The 15548-nt window shown below is 55.7% G+C and overlaps 1 protein-coding gene across 1 annotated transcript; it reads right to left on the bottom strand.

Annotated features, from left to right (window-relative positions):
- Positions 1 to 10134: 10134 nt before the first annotated feature.
- Positions 10135 to 14830, bottom strand: EVX1 (even-skipped homeobox 1; the record flags this gene model as incomplete). Its single annotated transcript, XM_080665091.1, has 3 exons — positions 10135 to 11969; positions 12488 to 12732; positions 14392 to 14830. 3 exons carry the CDS (start codon positions 14828 to 14830, stop codon positions 11433 to 11435), a joined length of 1221 nt encoding a protein of 406 aa, XP_080521217.1. The 3' UTR covers positions 10135 to 11432.
- Positions 14831 to 15548: the final 718 nt, after the last annotated feature.

Here is a 15548-nt window from a genome sequence, read left to right as displayed (position 1 = left end):
TAATCACTCGTCTTTAGGGGGAGGCAGGAAGTTTGTGGCATTGCTATCAGTTTTACATTCCTCTTTACAGAGGAGCTGGGTAGGTATTCTTCCTCAAAGGCCTCCCCGGTTTCAAAGTGGCACCTTTTCCATTACATTAGGTTGCCTCTTTTGTTACTGAGTAAGCAGCTACTTCTCTTATGAATCCTGATTGACTTCCACTTGAGCTGTTTGAGGAAGTGTTCATACTGCCGAAGAGTTCCAACTGCTCTCTAAACCTAAAGCAACAGCAAAAACCAATGTTGCCGATTCCACAGAATTTACAGTGAACAGGGATCGTTGTGAGGGTAGTGTTCAGTGGGAATTGAAAACATATAGGTTGATTGTCCATTTTATCACCTTCTTTAAAGAAACAGTAGGAGAATTAAGTGCACAGAGACTGAGCATGGAGAATACTGCTTGACATGGATACTGGAAGTCTAAAACTACATTTCCAATGTTTTACATCAAAATTGTTTCTATAGAACGTATTTCCAAAATAACAGAAATCATGAGCAAAGTATGATTCAAAATACACAATTCCTTTTAATAGAGCTTTCTTCTCACCAAGTACATAAAATTCAGTCTATTTATATCAACTCCTTATATATGTATAACTAGTGCTTATAAAATCCTTGAAATGAGAAGGTACTCTGTTAAGATTTAACTCTTTGAAAGCCATTTAACACTCTTACATGAATATTCATTTTAACTGGCTCATTTTTAGCTTCTGAGGTAAACATTTTCCTCTGAAATAAACAGACTGAAGAAGCTTAAGTTTTCACCTTCCAGAAAATCAACATTAATTTTTCACCTTCCACAAAATCAACATACACACTGACCTACTGTTCTGTATCAAGTAACTGATAAACAACATTTTGGAAATAAATTGTCCTCACTCCATCCATGGAGCACTGTTAGGGCCCAGTGCCATTCACTGTGTATCTCATGATTCAAGGTGATGGGAGATGAGACATGGCCTGAAAAATGGAATTAAAGGCAGAGTGCCTACAACGAGTCAAAAATGAGGCTATTTCACATACCCCTTCTCCCAAAAATGTGCTGCTTTGCCCTGATATTGGAATAATTGACTTTGAAGGGAGGAAGGAATAAAGCACAGAACTTGTTCTAATCCCTGTAAATTAGCCAATAACCAAGGCAACTTCCTTTAACCAACAAGATTACCCATCAGTGAAGCATTTAAACACTCACTATGTAAGTCACAGCAATTTCTTAGGCACAATGTCTACAAATTACATTGTAGAAAAAGGATGAAACTAAGTCTTTATGAAACTGGGACTTCACAGATGTAGAGAAATATTAAGGGGTCCACAGTTGGTCAGTGAAGATAGGAATCGATCTAAAAACCATCACTGATATAAAATACCATTCACCAGTAGGCAAACCTATACCACACATCTGAAAATGTACAGGGTGGGGCAAAAGCAGGTTTACAGTTGTGAATACATGAAACACCGAGTTTACTCTTGTGTTATTATATATTAATTATTGTATTATTTTTCCATATAAGCAACTATAAACCTACTTTTGTATATACCAAACTGTAAACCTAATATTGTATATACTATATTAAATATTGGGATGATCACTTAGTTATGTAATGTCTAATCACCGGGGTATATACCTGAAACTAATATAATAATGTATGTCAACTGTAATTGAAAAAGGAAAGAATGTACCATTCAGTTAAATGCACAACTGTCCTTCAGTAGAAACTGCCTCTTAAAAAGCTTCTAATACCTTTGAAAGTGTTTTGTGAAGCCCATCCTACTACGGTGGAAACTGATTTGGAGACTGTTACTGGTTGGTATTGTGAGGAGAGGGGTCATGGGAAGTGGGTCTGAGCCTCAGCTCACTGTCAGAAGGTTATAAGAAATGCAAAGTTTAAGAAGTCAAAAGCCTGACACAGTCCTCCCCACAAATAGCCCAGAAAACCATCACGTGCCACCAACAAAACCCAGAACCTCCTTCTGCTACTTCTCAGAGCCTGTGTAACCCTCTCACTCCATCCCTTCACACCAGAGAGAGGCAATTCTGTAACATACAAACAGAACAGCCCTTTAAATGTCCACCCTCCAACAGGCAGTCATGTGACGTCACCTAGCTTTCTGTGGTGCTCCGGCTGTTTTACCCACAAGCCTAATTCCTCCGCGAAAGGGAAATACAATGAAACTAGGGGAGCGCCCATTGTCACATCTTACTAAAACCCTGTGGTGGATAAAATAAGAGTGAGATTTTCAGCAGGCCAAATGGTAATTCTAATTTAGTAAAAGGGCACCAGATCTGGGAGAGAGTCATCAGTATATTCAAGGGGTATGATCAGTGACTTTCCCCTAGGGACTTCTAAGTGACCAAGAGCTTGCACACTTTACACAATGAGCTCAAACCCAAAGTGTGGGCCTCCAGACCCAAGTGGTCTTTCCTGTCTTCCCAGCCCGCTCTATGGCTGGAGTGGTTTACTGAGATTCACAGTTATACTCCACTTTTCCTTCCTTTCAGACATCCCAGCAAGGGCAAGCCTCTGGCCATGGCAGCTGAGAGAAAGCATCCTTACCAAGATATCTCTGGTACTTTAAGAGTTATTATGTATGCATTGAATTAAATCTATATATTTTTTTAAAACTCTTTTTCCTGCAGAAAGTAGAATTATTGACTGTTTTGCACAGGTATCATGGCAGTTCAGAAGCAAACCCTATTCAGACAGTGCTAAGGGCACTTTCCTGGATTTCTAGAGATTCTCTTTGGAGGTGCAGGATGGATTATTTTCACACATATTTCTTTTAGAGTCACTGCCACCCCCAAACCCTATCTCTGATCTTAAACAATCATGATTCCCAAAGTCACTTGGCCAGTTCTGGTGGCGCTCGCCCAGGGCCCCTCCCCCCACCCAAACCTCACTCCAGGCACAATGTGCAAGCTTCCCTCTGGAGCCTGCAAGGGAGCTTGTGACTCCTCCTCTGTACTTCCTTCCTGGTAGTTTAGTGAGGTAACATCTAGGTGAGAGTATCCCTTAACCTGTTTTTCTCAGCACCTTGCCTTTCACTAATTTCAATGGCTGACCCCAGGGATGTGCAACTGGAATGACAGCTTCCAGTGAAGGCGCTGGCGTGCCTTTAGGAAACAGCTTTGGCCTTTGGATCTGGACATGTTAGCACTGCCCCAGGGAAATACGAAAGAAATGTGCAGTCACCCCAACCTTGACATCAAAATAAATTGAGAACAGAGGTGGCATATTTCCTATGCAACATCCTGTGTCTGCTCTAAGTCCACAGTAGCCAGACCAGGTCCATTTTACCTACAGAAAACTAAAAAAACCCACCAAGGGAAATAGTTTGGCTAAAAGATCTAGAGGGTCACTCCTGGCTCTGAGATGTCAGGGTACCTCTAGTTATGTAGTACATCCAAACTATTAAAACTTGGCTTAGTCAGTGGATCATGTATATTCAAAGATAAAAAAGAGACCCAGCTCCTTTCCTATTAATCCCAACCTCAGTTCAGTTACAATTAATGGAATTTACTGAGTACTTACAAGCTTGTGCTTTTCGTTCCCCAGTGGTTCTCAGTTTTCACTTACACCAGTGAAAGGGACCACCTAAGGCAGTGGTCGGCAAACTCATTAGTCAACAGAGCCAAATATAACAGTACAACGATTGAAATTTCTTTTGAGAGCCAAATTTTTTAAACTTAAACTTCTTCTAACGCCACTTCTTCAAAATAGACTCGCCCAGGCCATGGTATTTTGTGGAAGAGCCACACTCAAGGGGCCAAAGAGCCGCATGTGGCTTGCGAGCCGCAGCTTGCCAACCACTGACCTAAGGGAACATTGAAAACTACAGATGTCCAGACCTCCACTTCCAAGAGTCAGATTCAACTGGTTTAGGGCAGTTGATGCTAATGTGAAGCCAACACTGAAACCTTCCATGACTAAAGCCACTACCACCACTACCACCACCATCACCACTAGTACCGTCACCACTACCATCACCACCACCACCATCACCACCATCTCTACTACCACCATCACTGTCACCACCATCTCCACCACTACCTTCACCACTACCACCACCATCACCACTACCACCACCATCACCACCACCATCACCACCATCTCTACTACCACCATCACTGTCACCACCATCTCCACCACCACCTTCACCACTACCACCACCATCACCACTACCACCACCATCACCATCACTACCACCATCACCACCACCATCACTACCACCCCTCCCCCACCACCACCACTCAGGGATATACAAATGGATATTCTACTCTCACAGCTAAAGAATATACATTGCACAGTGACTGGCCTGTAGTAGGCTTGCAAATATATGCTGAACAAAATCCTCCTTGACTGAACCCTCCAAGACTGGGTGGAGACAGAGTATCTGACAGGTGCTCACATCCCTAAGGCTGGTGTGAGCTGAAGGAAAGAAACAGAAATGTTACACGTCATCTATATCAAGCCCTGCCTCCTGTCCACCTTATACTGGAGGAAAACGAAGCTAGGAAAACAATGCAGTACAGATGACACAGCTGTTTAGGGGCAGAGCCCATGCTGCAACTCCCATCTTCCATCTTCCAAGCCAGTGTCACAAATGTGGTACAAGTGCCCCTTCCTTCCCAGATGCATGACATCGGAAGGCCTGGGAGGCTGCAGAGAGCCCCTCCTCAAAGAGGGGCCCTCCATTCAGACCCAGGCCTCCATTTCTGATCTCCAAGGTCTGACATCCACACTTCACTGGGGCTGGTTCCTTCACGGTTTTTCTGTTCAACACACCTAGGGGTTGGGCCTGTGCTGACTTTATGGGGACACCCTGAGAAGGGAGCACAGACCTGCCCTCCTCTATGCCAGGGCGCCTTGCAGGCTGTTTATTCCCACCTTCCTCCAGGCTCCAGCCCGCCAGCGGCTCCTGCACAGGTCTGTGTGCAGCGCTGCTCGCAGCGTCTTGATGAGGCACCGTGTTTAATCTTCCACCCGGATTATTTAACCTCCGCATCCTTGTTAACAAACAGCCATTATTAACGAGATGGGAGACCACATGGAGTGGGCTTCTGCAGACAATGCACTCTCCCTTGGCCTTTCTGCCAGCAGATTCATAATCCTCAGCAACTCAGCCGGGGGAGCCCTCCCGCAGGCCCCACTGAGGAGAGACCCGGTGATCTGGACCCTTACCCACTCTCCCCTCGGCTGGAGGGTCTGGGCTCGGCAAGACTGAGCGGTGTCTCTCCCTTCCTTCCCTGCCTTCCTCTCCGGCGCGAACTCCCAAGGGATTGCTGCGGCGCGCTGTAAATTTTACCTTTCCAGCGCGCAGAAGAGGCGAGAGGAGGCTGTGTCCCGGCTCCGGGCAGCCGGTCCCCGAGGACACCAATTAAATGCACTAATTGGACAGCAATGCATCAAAGTCGTTCCCGGGAGTGGGTCCTCGGAGCGCCAGGAATCCATTAGTTGGGCTTTTGTTTCAAAACAGAAATACAGAGGAAGAAGAAAAAACGAAAAAACAGCACCTCGACGCTGCCGGGAGCGGCGCGCGTGCGGTGCCTCGTGGCCGCCGTGCCGTCTTGGCCGCGAGCCTCTTGCTCTTTCTCTTGCTCCAGGCTCCGCGCATCCAATGCCCTTTCCCGCTTCTCCGCTCCGAGGCACCCCATCACATCTCCCAAGAGCGCCTCCTAGAAAGGCTCCGTTCCCCTGGACCCGCGCCCAGAGCCCGTGTAGATGCGGCACTCAGTTATAGCGAAGCACGCGTGTACCGATTTGGGGGGCGGAGGGGGGGCAAGCCCATCTCCCGGTGCACACTTTTCTGGGTCTTTGCCTGACCGGGCTGAGAAGGGGGAGGTACATGTCACCCCGAAGTCATGATGGCCGCCTCGCCAGCATTGGGCTTCCTCGAGGCGCGGGGTGACCACGGCGGGGAACTGCCTCACCAGGAGGGGTTATTTCAGGAGATGAGGGCGCTTGATTGGGGAAGGATGGGGCGCTTCTTTTTCTTTTATTATTTTATTTTATTTTTATTTTGGAGAACGGGACGCTGCTCCAAGGCCCGAGGGCGCCCCGAGAAGCCGGCCTGGAAGGGGTCTAGGCCCGAAAAGATGCGCAGCGACCCCAGGCGCGCTTTCTGTTCCGAACGGCGGCGAGGGGGAGCGCTCTAAGGAAGGGGTGGGGGGGGTTCTTCCCTGCTTTCGGCTTAGAAGGCCGAGTCTAAGAGGAGGCTGGGCCTCCGGAGTCCAGAGACCTCCCAGTACCTCCGCCCCTGAGCTCAGCGAGGCCTCCCGACCTCTGACGATGGCCTGAGCGCTTGGACCCGGGTCTGTGCCCGGTGGTGGCCGAGACCCCGGCACCCAGGGCAGCGCTCTGGGGCGGCTCGCGTGGGGCGCTGCTCCTGAGAGACGGGGAAGGGCCACGTCTGCCGCCGGGGGCCTGGCAGCGGTTTCTGCTCGACCTGGGGCCACGAGGTCGAGGCTGGCCGAGGGGGGCGGGGGGCGCAGGCTGGCGCTCCCCGCAGACCCGGCCTCACCTGGGAGGCCCCGAGGGCCCCTCGCCCCGCGGGAGCCCCGCCCGCTCCCTTCCCTCGGGGAGCCAGATTGGAATGGCTGCTTTTGATCCCATTTGTTTCTAACCCCGGCATTTGTTTTCCATTTTATAAACGCTTCCCTTTAAGTAATTGTCCCTGTTAACAGCGTATACCTTTCAGCAGCCCTCGCTGCGCTATAAATAATCGGGATGAAGATGCAAGGATATGACTTTCACAAGATTGGACAATTGATTCAATCTGTGACCCGCAATCGCGAATAATATTGGAAGGCTATTTAAACAGATGAAGGCCTAAATTGTCTTGCTTGTATCTGAATTAATTTCTCATTCATCATCATTATGAAGTGATTGGTCTATTCAAGCTCTTCAGCCTGCTGGAACGGAGGGGATTTAAATGAGATTGTAACACAATTTAAATGCTTGCCGACTTTAACGAGGCCAATTGAGCAGCTGCAATAAATACAAATATTTTTCTAAACAGCCTTGTTTTAAATAATTACTTAATGCTTTCATGTTATTTTTAAGTGGCAATCTTTCTCTCCTGCTCCTGCTCAGAATATCACATACTTATTTGCTGAGAAGGCGATTTTGGAAACGACTTGGAGTTGCTGTTTGCTTTGTAGATGGTAGCACGCGTTTTGCAGTTGGCTTCTTTCCCCCCAAGGGTCAACATTTTGGGGGTCCCTCGAGCTGGCACAAATGGCGAGCTGGGCCTTGGTTCCCCCCTAGAGCAGTCTGAGGCGCCTGCCCCCGCAGAGCCAGGGAGGGCCTGAGTGACGGAAGAAATTTGCCGTTTGGATCCAGTCGCTTACCCAGACGCATTCTAGCTGGGTCTTGCCAACGAATGCGTGTGATTGCACTTGCAAATGACCCCCCAAAGAGTGGCATCGCGTCTGACGGGTCCCGATGACCGCCATCATCTTGAACAAGTCAGAATCCCCGCGTTTCCCCGAGGTGTCCCTTAGGAAGTGCAATCTGCCAGCAGGTTGGCTCCGCTGCAGGTCGACCGGAGCGGGGAGGCCGGCTGAGATGTCTGCGTTAGGCAGCAGCGCAGACAGAGAACCTGGCCACCACAGTGGTTGCGGGTATAGTAATTAGGGGAAAAAATCCCAATTTTTTGCCCCAACCTCCTTTCCCTCCCCACCACTCAGAACTCCTACCCTCCCTCCCTCGCTCCGGGGCGATGTGCATGGAGAGGGTGCTAAGAAAAGCTCTTCCCACTTGGAGAGTGCCATCCGTCTGGCCATCCTCGACAACTGTCCGCTGTGACACCCACGCTCTTCGGGGGACATATGGTGGCGGGGGTTTTCTCCGTGGAGGAATAATGGGAGCAACCGAGCGAGCGAGCGGGAGAAGCCTGGGAAACAAAAGGGTCTTTTAAACTTTCGGGGGAGGTGGGGGGGGCGGGGGAGGGGTGGAGAGATGTGCGATTTGCTGAGGGGACCTAAGCTCCCATTTGCGGTGCCCGCCTAGGGCCACGTTCCCCTGGGAGGCCTAGGGTCAAAGGGTGGGTTCTGAGCCACTCTTGCCTCTGCCTGGGATGCGGGCAGGGGGACTGGGTGTCTGGGCTGTGCGGGTGCGGGGTTCTTGGCTGGGAAGACAGAGCCCATGTGGTCACTAGGGAAGCATGCATGGGGCACACCACATTGCGGGATTCGATCAAACTGCAGGCGGGGTGGGGGGGGGGATGGGGACCAGGGTGGAAGAACCAAGTGATTTGCTCTGTAACTGGGCGATTTAATGCCAGAGTTAGGGAGCTGCTGGCCAGAATCATTTCGTCCGCCGAGCTCATCCTCTTTATCCTGTTGTTTAAAATGAGCATTATCCCAAACATATGCAATGCAATCAGTTTGGTCACACTTACAAGAGCACGCTTTAATAAGGCAATCAATCACTCGCTAACAAGCCAGCGACGGCCAGCGCTGAGCACGCACAGGGGCTGCGGGGCGGCTGGTGTTGCGGGCTGGGCCCGGCTGACCCAAGATGGAGCGCGGGTCTTTGCTCCCAGAGCCCGCCCTCCTGGTTCCACTCGGTTGAGGAGCCCAGGCAGTGGGAGTGGGAAGTGAGGTGTCAGACTTTGTGAGGGGTGACCGTGGCCTATGGGCCCCGAAGAGGCTCAGGACAAGGGAGAGGAAGCCGGAGCGTGAGACTCCAAGCTGTATGGATGGGCCACTCACTCATCGCTGTGAGCGATCAGGAGCCTCTGTTTTCCCACCTGCAGAATGGGACAGAAATGGGGCAGAGCTAAACAGAGGCGTTCAGAATGTTGGAAAACGGTAACGATAATACCATTTTACAGGTGAAATGGCTGCGCTGTGGAGGGGCAGTGTCTTATTCATGGTTATCTCCCCTCCCCTCTTCCCCAATGGAAGTATCAGGCCACTTGTGGCTGCAGACGCAGGCGGCAAACCTGTTTTCAGGTGCACGGGTGGGGGAGGGAGTGGGAGAAGCGGTGCCCAGCGCCAAACCGCAAACCTTGGCAAAAGGGAACTTTCATTATGAAGCAATGAGTAATTCCTCCTGGCAAGATGTATTGTTACATCTTCCACTTCAATTTGGAGGAAGAGAGGCTCAATTACCCAGAAAATACAGTCAATTAAAGGCTGCTGATTGGACACGAGGCCGGATCATCGATCTTGTACTTTCCAATATCGCTGCAGACACCTCATTTTCCCTCCCTATTAACTGAAAATACGCCTGGCATTACGGCAACCCGCAGCCCATTTACCTGTCGCAAGCAATCTCTTGGCCCAACTCGAAGTAACCGCGGGATTTGCCGGGGTTTGGCACCGGGAGCTTCCAGGCTGCGGGGAGCTGCGCAGGGGCGGGGCGGGGCGGGGCGGGGAGAGGAGGCTGCTGGGAATCTCAGCACACGGTGGTGTGGGGAGGGCGGGCGGCACTGTGGGCAGAAAGGTTTGCTCTGGGCCTCACAGGAGGATGAAGGTCAACGGAGGAGCCCACACCTGCCAGGGATACCCCCACGGAGGACCCAGCCTGCTTCAGAGGCAGCCACGTGGCTCTTCTGTGGTGACAGAGGGTAGGAGTGAGGTGGCTGCTGAGGCTGGCCCTGACAGCCCAGAAATCCATCCTTGGAGAGGACTGCCAGTTTGGGGATGGTTCAGACCCTTCCATCCCTCACCGCCCTGACCCCTAATGTCCAGACCCAGTTCCACGCCCCCTGCTTCCTTCATCTCTGCTTGGTTGGCAAAAGGGGTCGGGAAACTACAGCCCAGAGTGGCTTTTCCTCAAAGGGCGGGAGCAGGTGGAGAAGGAAGCATCGCAGGGGGGAGCACCAGGCGGGGTCAGTGCTCTGCCGGTTTCGCCGCCCCCCCCCCCCCCCCCAGACTCCCACCAAGCACAGAACTGAGGAAACACGCCTGCCTCGGGGCAGTTTGGAGCCTGCCTTCTCCACCTCTGTGCAATGCCGGCGAGGAGCCTGGCATTCCCAGCAGAGATTGGAGGGCCTCTGTCTGTGGGTCCAGCTCTTGGTCCCTTCCCTGCCCAAGCCTCAAGCGGCTGAACTAGCTCCTGCCTGCTGCCAAAAATTAAAACGCTGAAGTGAGAATCATGTCCAGCTTTTATTGCAATGTGGTCAACAAATTGTAACAGCAAATTCTTTGGGCTTCAAAGGAAAACCAAACCAAATGAGCCACTACCTCCCAGCCAGAGCAAAGCCTGCATTGGGGTTACAGGGTCTCCTACCCCTCAAACACTGGCTGCCAGAAGGAGCGTGGGAGTGAGAGTTTGGGGGTGGCTCCACGCAGACCCTGGTGAAGGGGAAAGACAAGTGCCCCAGAATGGGCAGACGCTCCACTAGTATCGACAAGTCAGGCTCCAGTGGCAACTTGGGAGGAGGATGGAGGAAGAATGATGTAAAATGCCAAATACGAAGGGAAGGGCCAGAAAGCTCCTGGTGCAGGCAAAGGCTGGAAATCGCCTCTAATTTGCCTCCAGATACTGAGGGAGGGGGTGAGGCCCCGCTCCCTAAGCTCTTCCCTGGGCGCCTTGTTAACAGCTCAGCTCTGGCTGGCTGCATGGTGAGCATTATTATACATTCAACATTCAAAGACCCTCCTCACACACACATCACTCACTAACCAGGATGTGCTGGGCAAGGGGTCCTGGGGGGGGGGGGGTCTGCAGCCTCCCTACCAACCTTAGAACAAAAAGTGCGGCGGGGTGGGGGTTTGGAGACGGAGTTGCAAGTTGAGAGCCATCGAGAAGCTACGAGTGAGGAAAGAGATCAGGTGCTAGTAATTGGCAGAACCAGAAGATGTGGTGTGAGTGAGGCCCCAGGAAGGCCAGAGTCCCCAGGTGCCATGGAGGGCCAGGATTCTCCGTGGCAGCACATCATCTCTCTCACTCCCCCTCGATGGCTGGTTCATTGCCATCCACAGCCCTTGCCATGCCTCGGGGAAGCTGGCCAGGATGAGTCTCTACCTGCGCTGCACACACAGCATTTTGTTTAGAGAAACAGCAGTTCCCCTTCCAGTGCTTGGGCTTGATTGGGGGGTGGGGTACCCCAGGTGAGGAAGGGTGTGAGGGCGGGGGGCTGAGGGTTGCTCTTGCTGCTAAGTTGGTTTAGCTTTGGAGCCAAGGCCTCCACCCGGGTTAGGGGCAGTGGGTCCGATGACGAATGGCAAAGAGGGGCGCCCCCACCCCCACCCCAGTCCCACTCCTGCTGCCCCAACGGGCCAGCCGAGGCCGCTTCCAGGAGTCCCATCCTCCAGGCGGAGTCCTGTTGGTACTTTTCGGGTCCCTTCTTTCCCCTCGGCGCCCAGGGGGCGGGGAGGGGTGCTGGCTGAGTCCCCGGCCCCCCCACGGGGCGTCCTGGAGCCGGCAGCCCGCGGGCAGCCCCTTATCTGGTTAGGGGCACCTCCTCTCTCTGGTCCAGCGCGACGGAGGACGCTTTGCTGAGCACGGAGGGCGCGAAGGTGAGGAAGGAGTCCGAGCGGGACGTGGAGGCACAGGTGAAGTCCGAGGCGGCGGCGGCGGCGCGGGGCGCCAGCCCGTTGGCGGAGCCGCTGTGGCAGGCGAGGCAGGAGCAGGGGCCGCCGGCCGAGGCGCCCAGGCCGTGCGCGGGTCCCGGGTAGAGCGGCGGGTGGCGGAAGGCGCACAGCAGTTCGGGCCGCGGGTAGGGCGGCGACAGCACGCGGAAGGTGTCGAGCGGGCGCAGCGGGCCGCCGAAGGGCGAGGCGGCGGAGGCGGCGGAGGCGCCCAGGCCCACGGGCGAGTAGTAGGGCAGGGGCAGGTGCGTCGGGAAGGGGTAGGGCAGGCCGCCCGCGGCCGCCGCGTGGCTCATCATGTACGTGTAGAAGGCGGGGTCGGCCGGGTGCGGCCACGTCATGGCCAGCCGCTGCCGCTTGTCCTTCATGCGCCGGTTCTGGAACCACACCTGCGGGCAGAGAGGCGCAGGCTGGTGGCCCCGCGCGTGGCCCAGGGCGCAGAGCCGATCCCACCCCCGCCACCTGGAGCCGGAACCCCCCAGGAGGGGCTCAGAGAGACCCCAGGTCTGCCCTGCCTCCCCGGCTGCCCGAACCCGGCCCAGTGGGCTGGTGGGGGACTAGGGACTCCACGGGCCTGGGGCGGCAGCAGCGCTTCCCCAGAAACACCCCCTTCCAATCGCTCTCCCTTGGGACGCTTCCTTGTCACGTCGCGGGCACCCAGCCCTGCTGTGTATTCGGCTGGGAAGGGACAGAGCAGGCCTCTGGCCGCGGTGGCCGCCTCGGGACTGTCGGGAGGTAAAGCTGCCACACCTGGCGCCCGCACCAGGCCTGGCGCCCGCAGCCCAGCCGCCGCGCGGGCGGGGAGACCACAGGCCCGATTCCTGGCCCCGCACACCGAGGGCCCGGGCAGGGGTCGCTGCTTCCTGCTGAGTGGGCGCGCCCTCTCCCCGGGCTCCGGAGCGCATACCTTGATGGTGGTTTCGGGCAGGTTCAGGGCGGCAGCCAGCTCGCATCTCCGCGGCCTGGAAACGTAGTTCTCCCTGTAGAATTCCTTCTCCAGCCGCGCAATCTGCTCCCGGGTGAAGGCGGTGCGGTACCGGCGCATCTGGTCACTGGCGCTGCAGGCCAGGCTGCCCTGCGAGCCCCCGCCGTTGCTCTTGGGGGCCTCGCTGCCGCCGTTGGGACTGCCGGTCAGTGCCTCCGAGCCCGGCCCTGCAGGGAGCCCAGAGCCAAGGGCACAGCACAACACAACAGACAAAAAGGCCGCTGATGTGGGGCTGTGGATTCGGGGTGCAAAGGGACCCCCGCCCCCCTCAGTAACTGCTTCTGCTGGGGTGCTGGGGACTTCAAGAACCAGAAAGGGAGGTCAGGGCTCACCATTCAGAGGAGCACATAGCGGCCTAGGCCTGAATGGCCTGCGGGTACAAGCCCAGACCCTTGTCCCCCCCCCCCCCCCTCCAAGCACCTGCCCCGGGGCACAGGGGAGATGCGGCCGTCTGAGCGCTCAGCTCGCCATTGCCAGGAGCGGGCAAGCTGTGCGTGTCTGACGGGCAAGTGGACTGACATGCATCATCGGCTGGAGTGCCGTGGGCTCTGGGCTTAGTGCATTGTGGGATGCTGGGCACGAACTGTTCTCTTGCTTTTGTGTGGAGGCATGTGTTGCATGGAGGGCATGGGAGTGTGTTCGATGCTCTGTTAACTTAGAATAGCTGAGCGGAGTGGGACTTGTTCTAAGGCCACGCTGGGGCAGGGAGTTCTAAGGCCATGCTGGGGCAGGGAGTTCTAAGGCCATGCTGGGGCAGGGAGTTCTAAGGCCATGCTGGGGCAGGGAGTTCTAAGGCCATGCTGGGGCAGGGAGTTCTAAGGCCATGCTGGGGCAGGGAGTTCTAAGGCCATGCTGGGGCAGGGAGTTCTAAGGCCACGCTGGGGCAGGGAGTCTGGTGGAGGTGGGAATGGGGAGTGAGTGTCCGTGCTCAACAAGGAGTTGGCGCCAAGGCCAGGGGTGGTTTTCCTTCCATAGCAGGCTCTTCCCGCCACCACAGCAGCTTTGTGGGGGAGTCTGCTGGTGGGCGCTCCAGCTTTCCACCCTTTCAGGGAGACCCCCCTCCTGGCTGTTCACCCCCCTCCCCCCCACACACACTAGCGGCTGGTCAGGGAGGGGGTCTCCAATTCAAGTGACAGCCCCCTCCTTTGGGCCTAACCCAGCGAAGGGCGGGGCTCCTGCCCCCTGCAGCTCCGTTTCCTTTGGGTGGAGAAGTGGGACTGGGAAGGCAAGGGGGAGGGGGCGGGCCAGAGCTCTGCCTTTTCAAATGCAACCGGAGACCAAAGGCAATTAGATCATTGGGACCATTTCCGACCTGGCGCCACCGAGCCAGGGAAGTGACAAGGTAATTTGGACCTCTGACCGACGTGCAAACTGGTCGAAGGGCCTCAGCACCAGGCGGCCCGGGTCAGCCTCGATTTTACGGTTTTTTATGGACTCCCCGCTTCCGCGCCTGGATGCGCCTTACACCCCGCTAGCCCCAACTGCCGGCACCCGCGTTTGATCTCACTCACGCCTGGGGAAGGTATCTCCCAGAGGCAGTTGAAGCAGAACCACAAAACTCTGGGGGGGCTGGGGTGCATTTTACATCCCTCTCAAGCCCAGGGCTTTCGTCTCCCTCCTCCCCCACCCCCCAAAGCAGAGCTGTCACCCTCAGTCCCGCCAATGCCAGAGCGCAGAAGACCCCACGAGGGCGCAGATAGCAGGGGCGCATTGCTCCAGGGGGCCCCCCGCCACCCTGCCCGGGGAGAAGGGAGCCTCTTCCTTCCCTCCGGAACTGAAGGGGAAGGTGGGCGCGGCGGGAGGCCCGGAAAGGGGGCGGTGGCTACCTTTGCTGTGCTGGTACTCGGCGTTCCCCGTGGCGCAGTCCGGGGTGCAGCTCACCTCGATTTCTTCATAGAAATCCGATTCAGTGTCCGAGCTGCTGGGTTGCCCCTGGCCCGAGATGCTGTCGGCGGCGGAGGGGGCCGGCGGGCCGGGGCCGAGCGCGGCTGTCCCAGCTGCCCCAGCTGCCCGCGGCTCGCCGCCCGGCCCCGCAGCGCTTCCTGCCAGTCCGTCCCCCGGCTCCTCCTCCAGGCCTCCCCCGCCGCGCTCCCTGGAGGCCGCGGGACCGGCCCGAGGGCTCAGGCAGCCGCGGGGCACCATCTTCTCGGGCGGCTCCGGCAGCGTGCTGCCCACGGCTTCGGACAAATTGGAGACCCTCTTGCCAACCAGAGTGCCAAGCTGTCCCCCCTCCAAAAACATAACCATGTCCTTTCGGCTCTCCATCCCAGAGACCTCCGGAGGGAGGAGGGGGAAAGCCCCAAGTGAGCTCCTAGCCCCCCGGCTCCCTGGGTCCCCAGAGGTCCGACAGATCTGGGCTGCGGGAGGGAGAAAGAGAAGCCAGGCGCCTGGATGGGCGCGGAGGGGCCGGAGCGAGACGCGGACGGTGGTGGCGGCGGCGGCGGCGGCGGCGGTGGGGAGCTGGGGTCACCTTGTGATGCGCCCGCTCCTCTGCGCCGCACCGCCTCTGGGAGGAAGCCCCATGGCCCTCGTCTTCTAAGCTGTCATCCTCCTGCTGCAATCGTCATTACAGTACCGCTGGTGACGCCACTCGGCGAGCGCAAGTGGATAAATAGAAACGTCTGCCACCGCCGAGATGAAAGGAGGCCCGCAGCTAATGGCTCGGCAGTGATGCGCCAGGTGTGGGCCGCGCTCGAATGGGGAGGAGAGTGTGAAACAGAGAGACGCACACACTGAGCGGGAGACACCAGGCAGAGGATGCAAATGGGAGGCCGCACACAGCAAGCCGCGCTGCGTGCCGGCGGGTACCGCAGGGCTGCGGACTCGGTAATTGAATACGCGTTTGATTTTTTTTTATCGTCGCTTCGGCTTTGGTTTTCTTAGGTTGGTGCCTTGATCTGACACAGATAAGAGAACCCATAACCCTCTTTTAGGCCGAGTCCCAAGGCTCGCTGCTCCGGGCATTATTACAACCGCCCATCCC

The sequence above is a fragment of the Plecotus auritus genome (assembly GCF_963455305.1).
Source record: "Plecotus auritus genome assembly, chromosome: 4".
In the NCBI taxonomy this organism is placed as follows: Eukaryota; Metazoa; Chordata; class Mammalia; order Chiroptera; family Vespertilionidae; genus Plecotus; species Plecotus auritus.
Note: the sequence above shows the minus strand (reverse complement) of the source record. Positions and strands in the feature narration are given on the sequence as shown.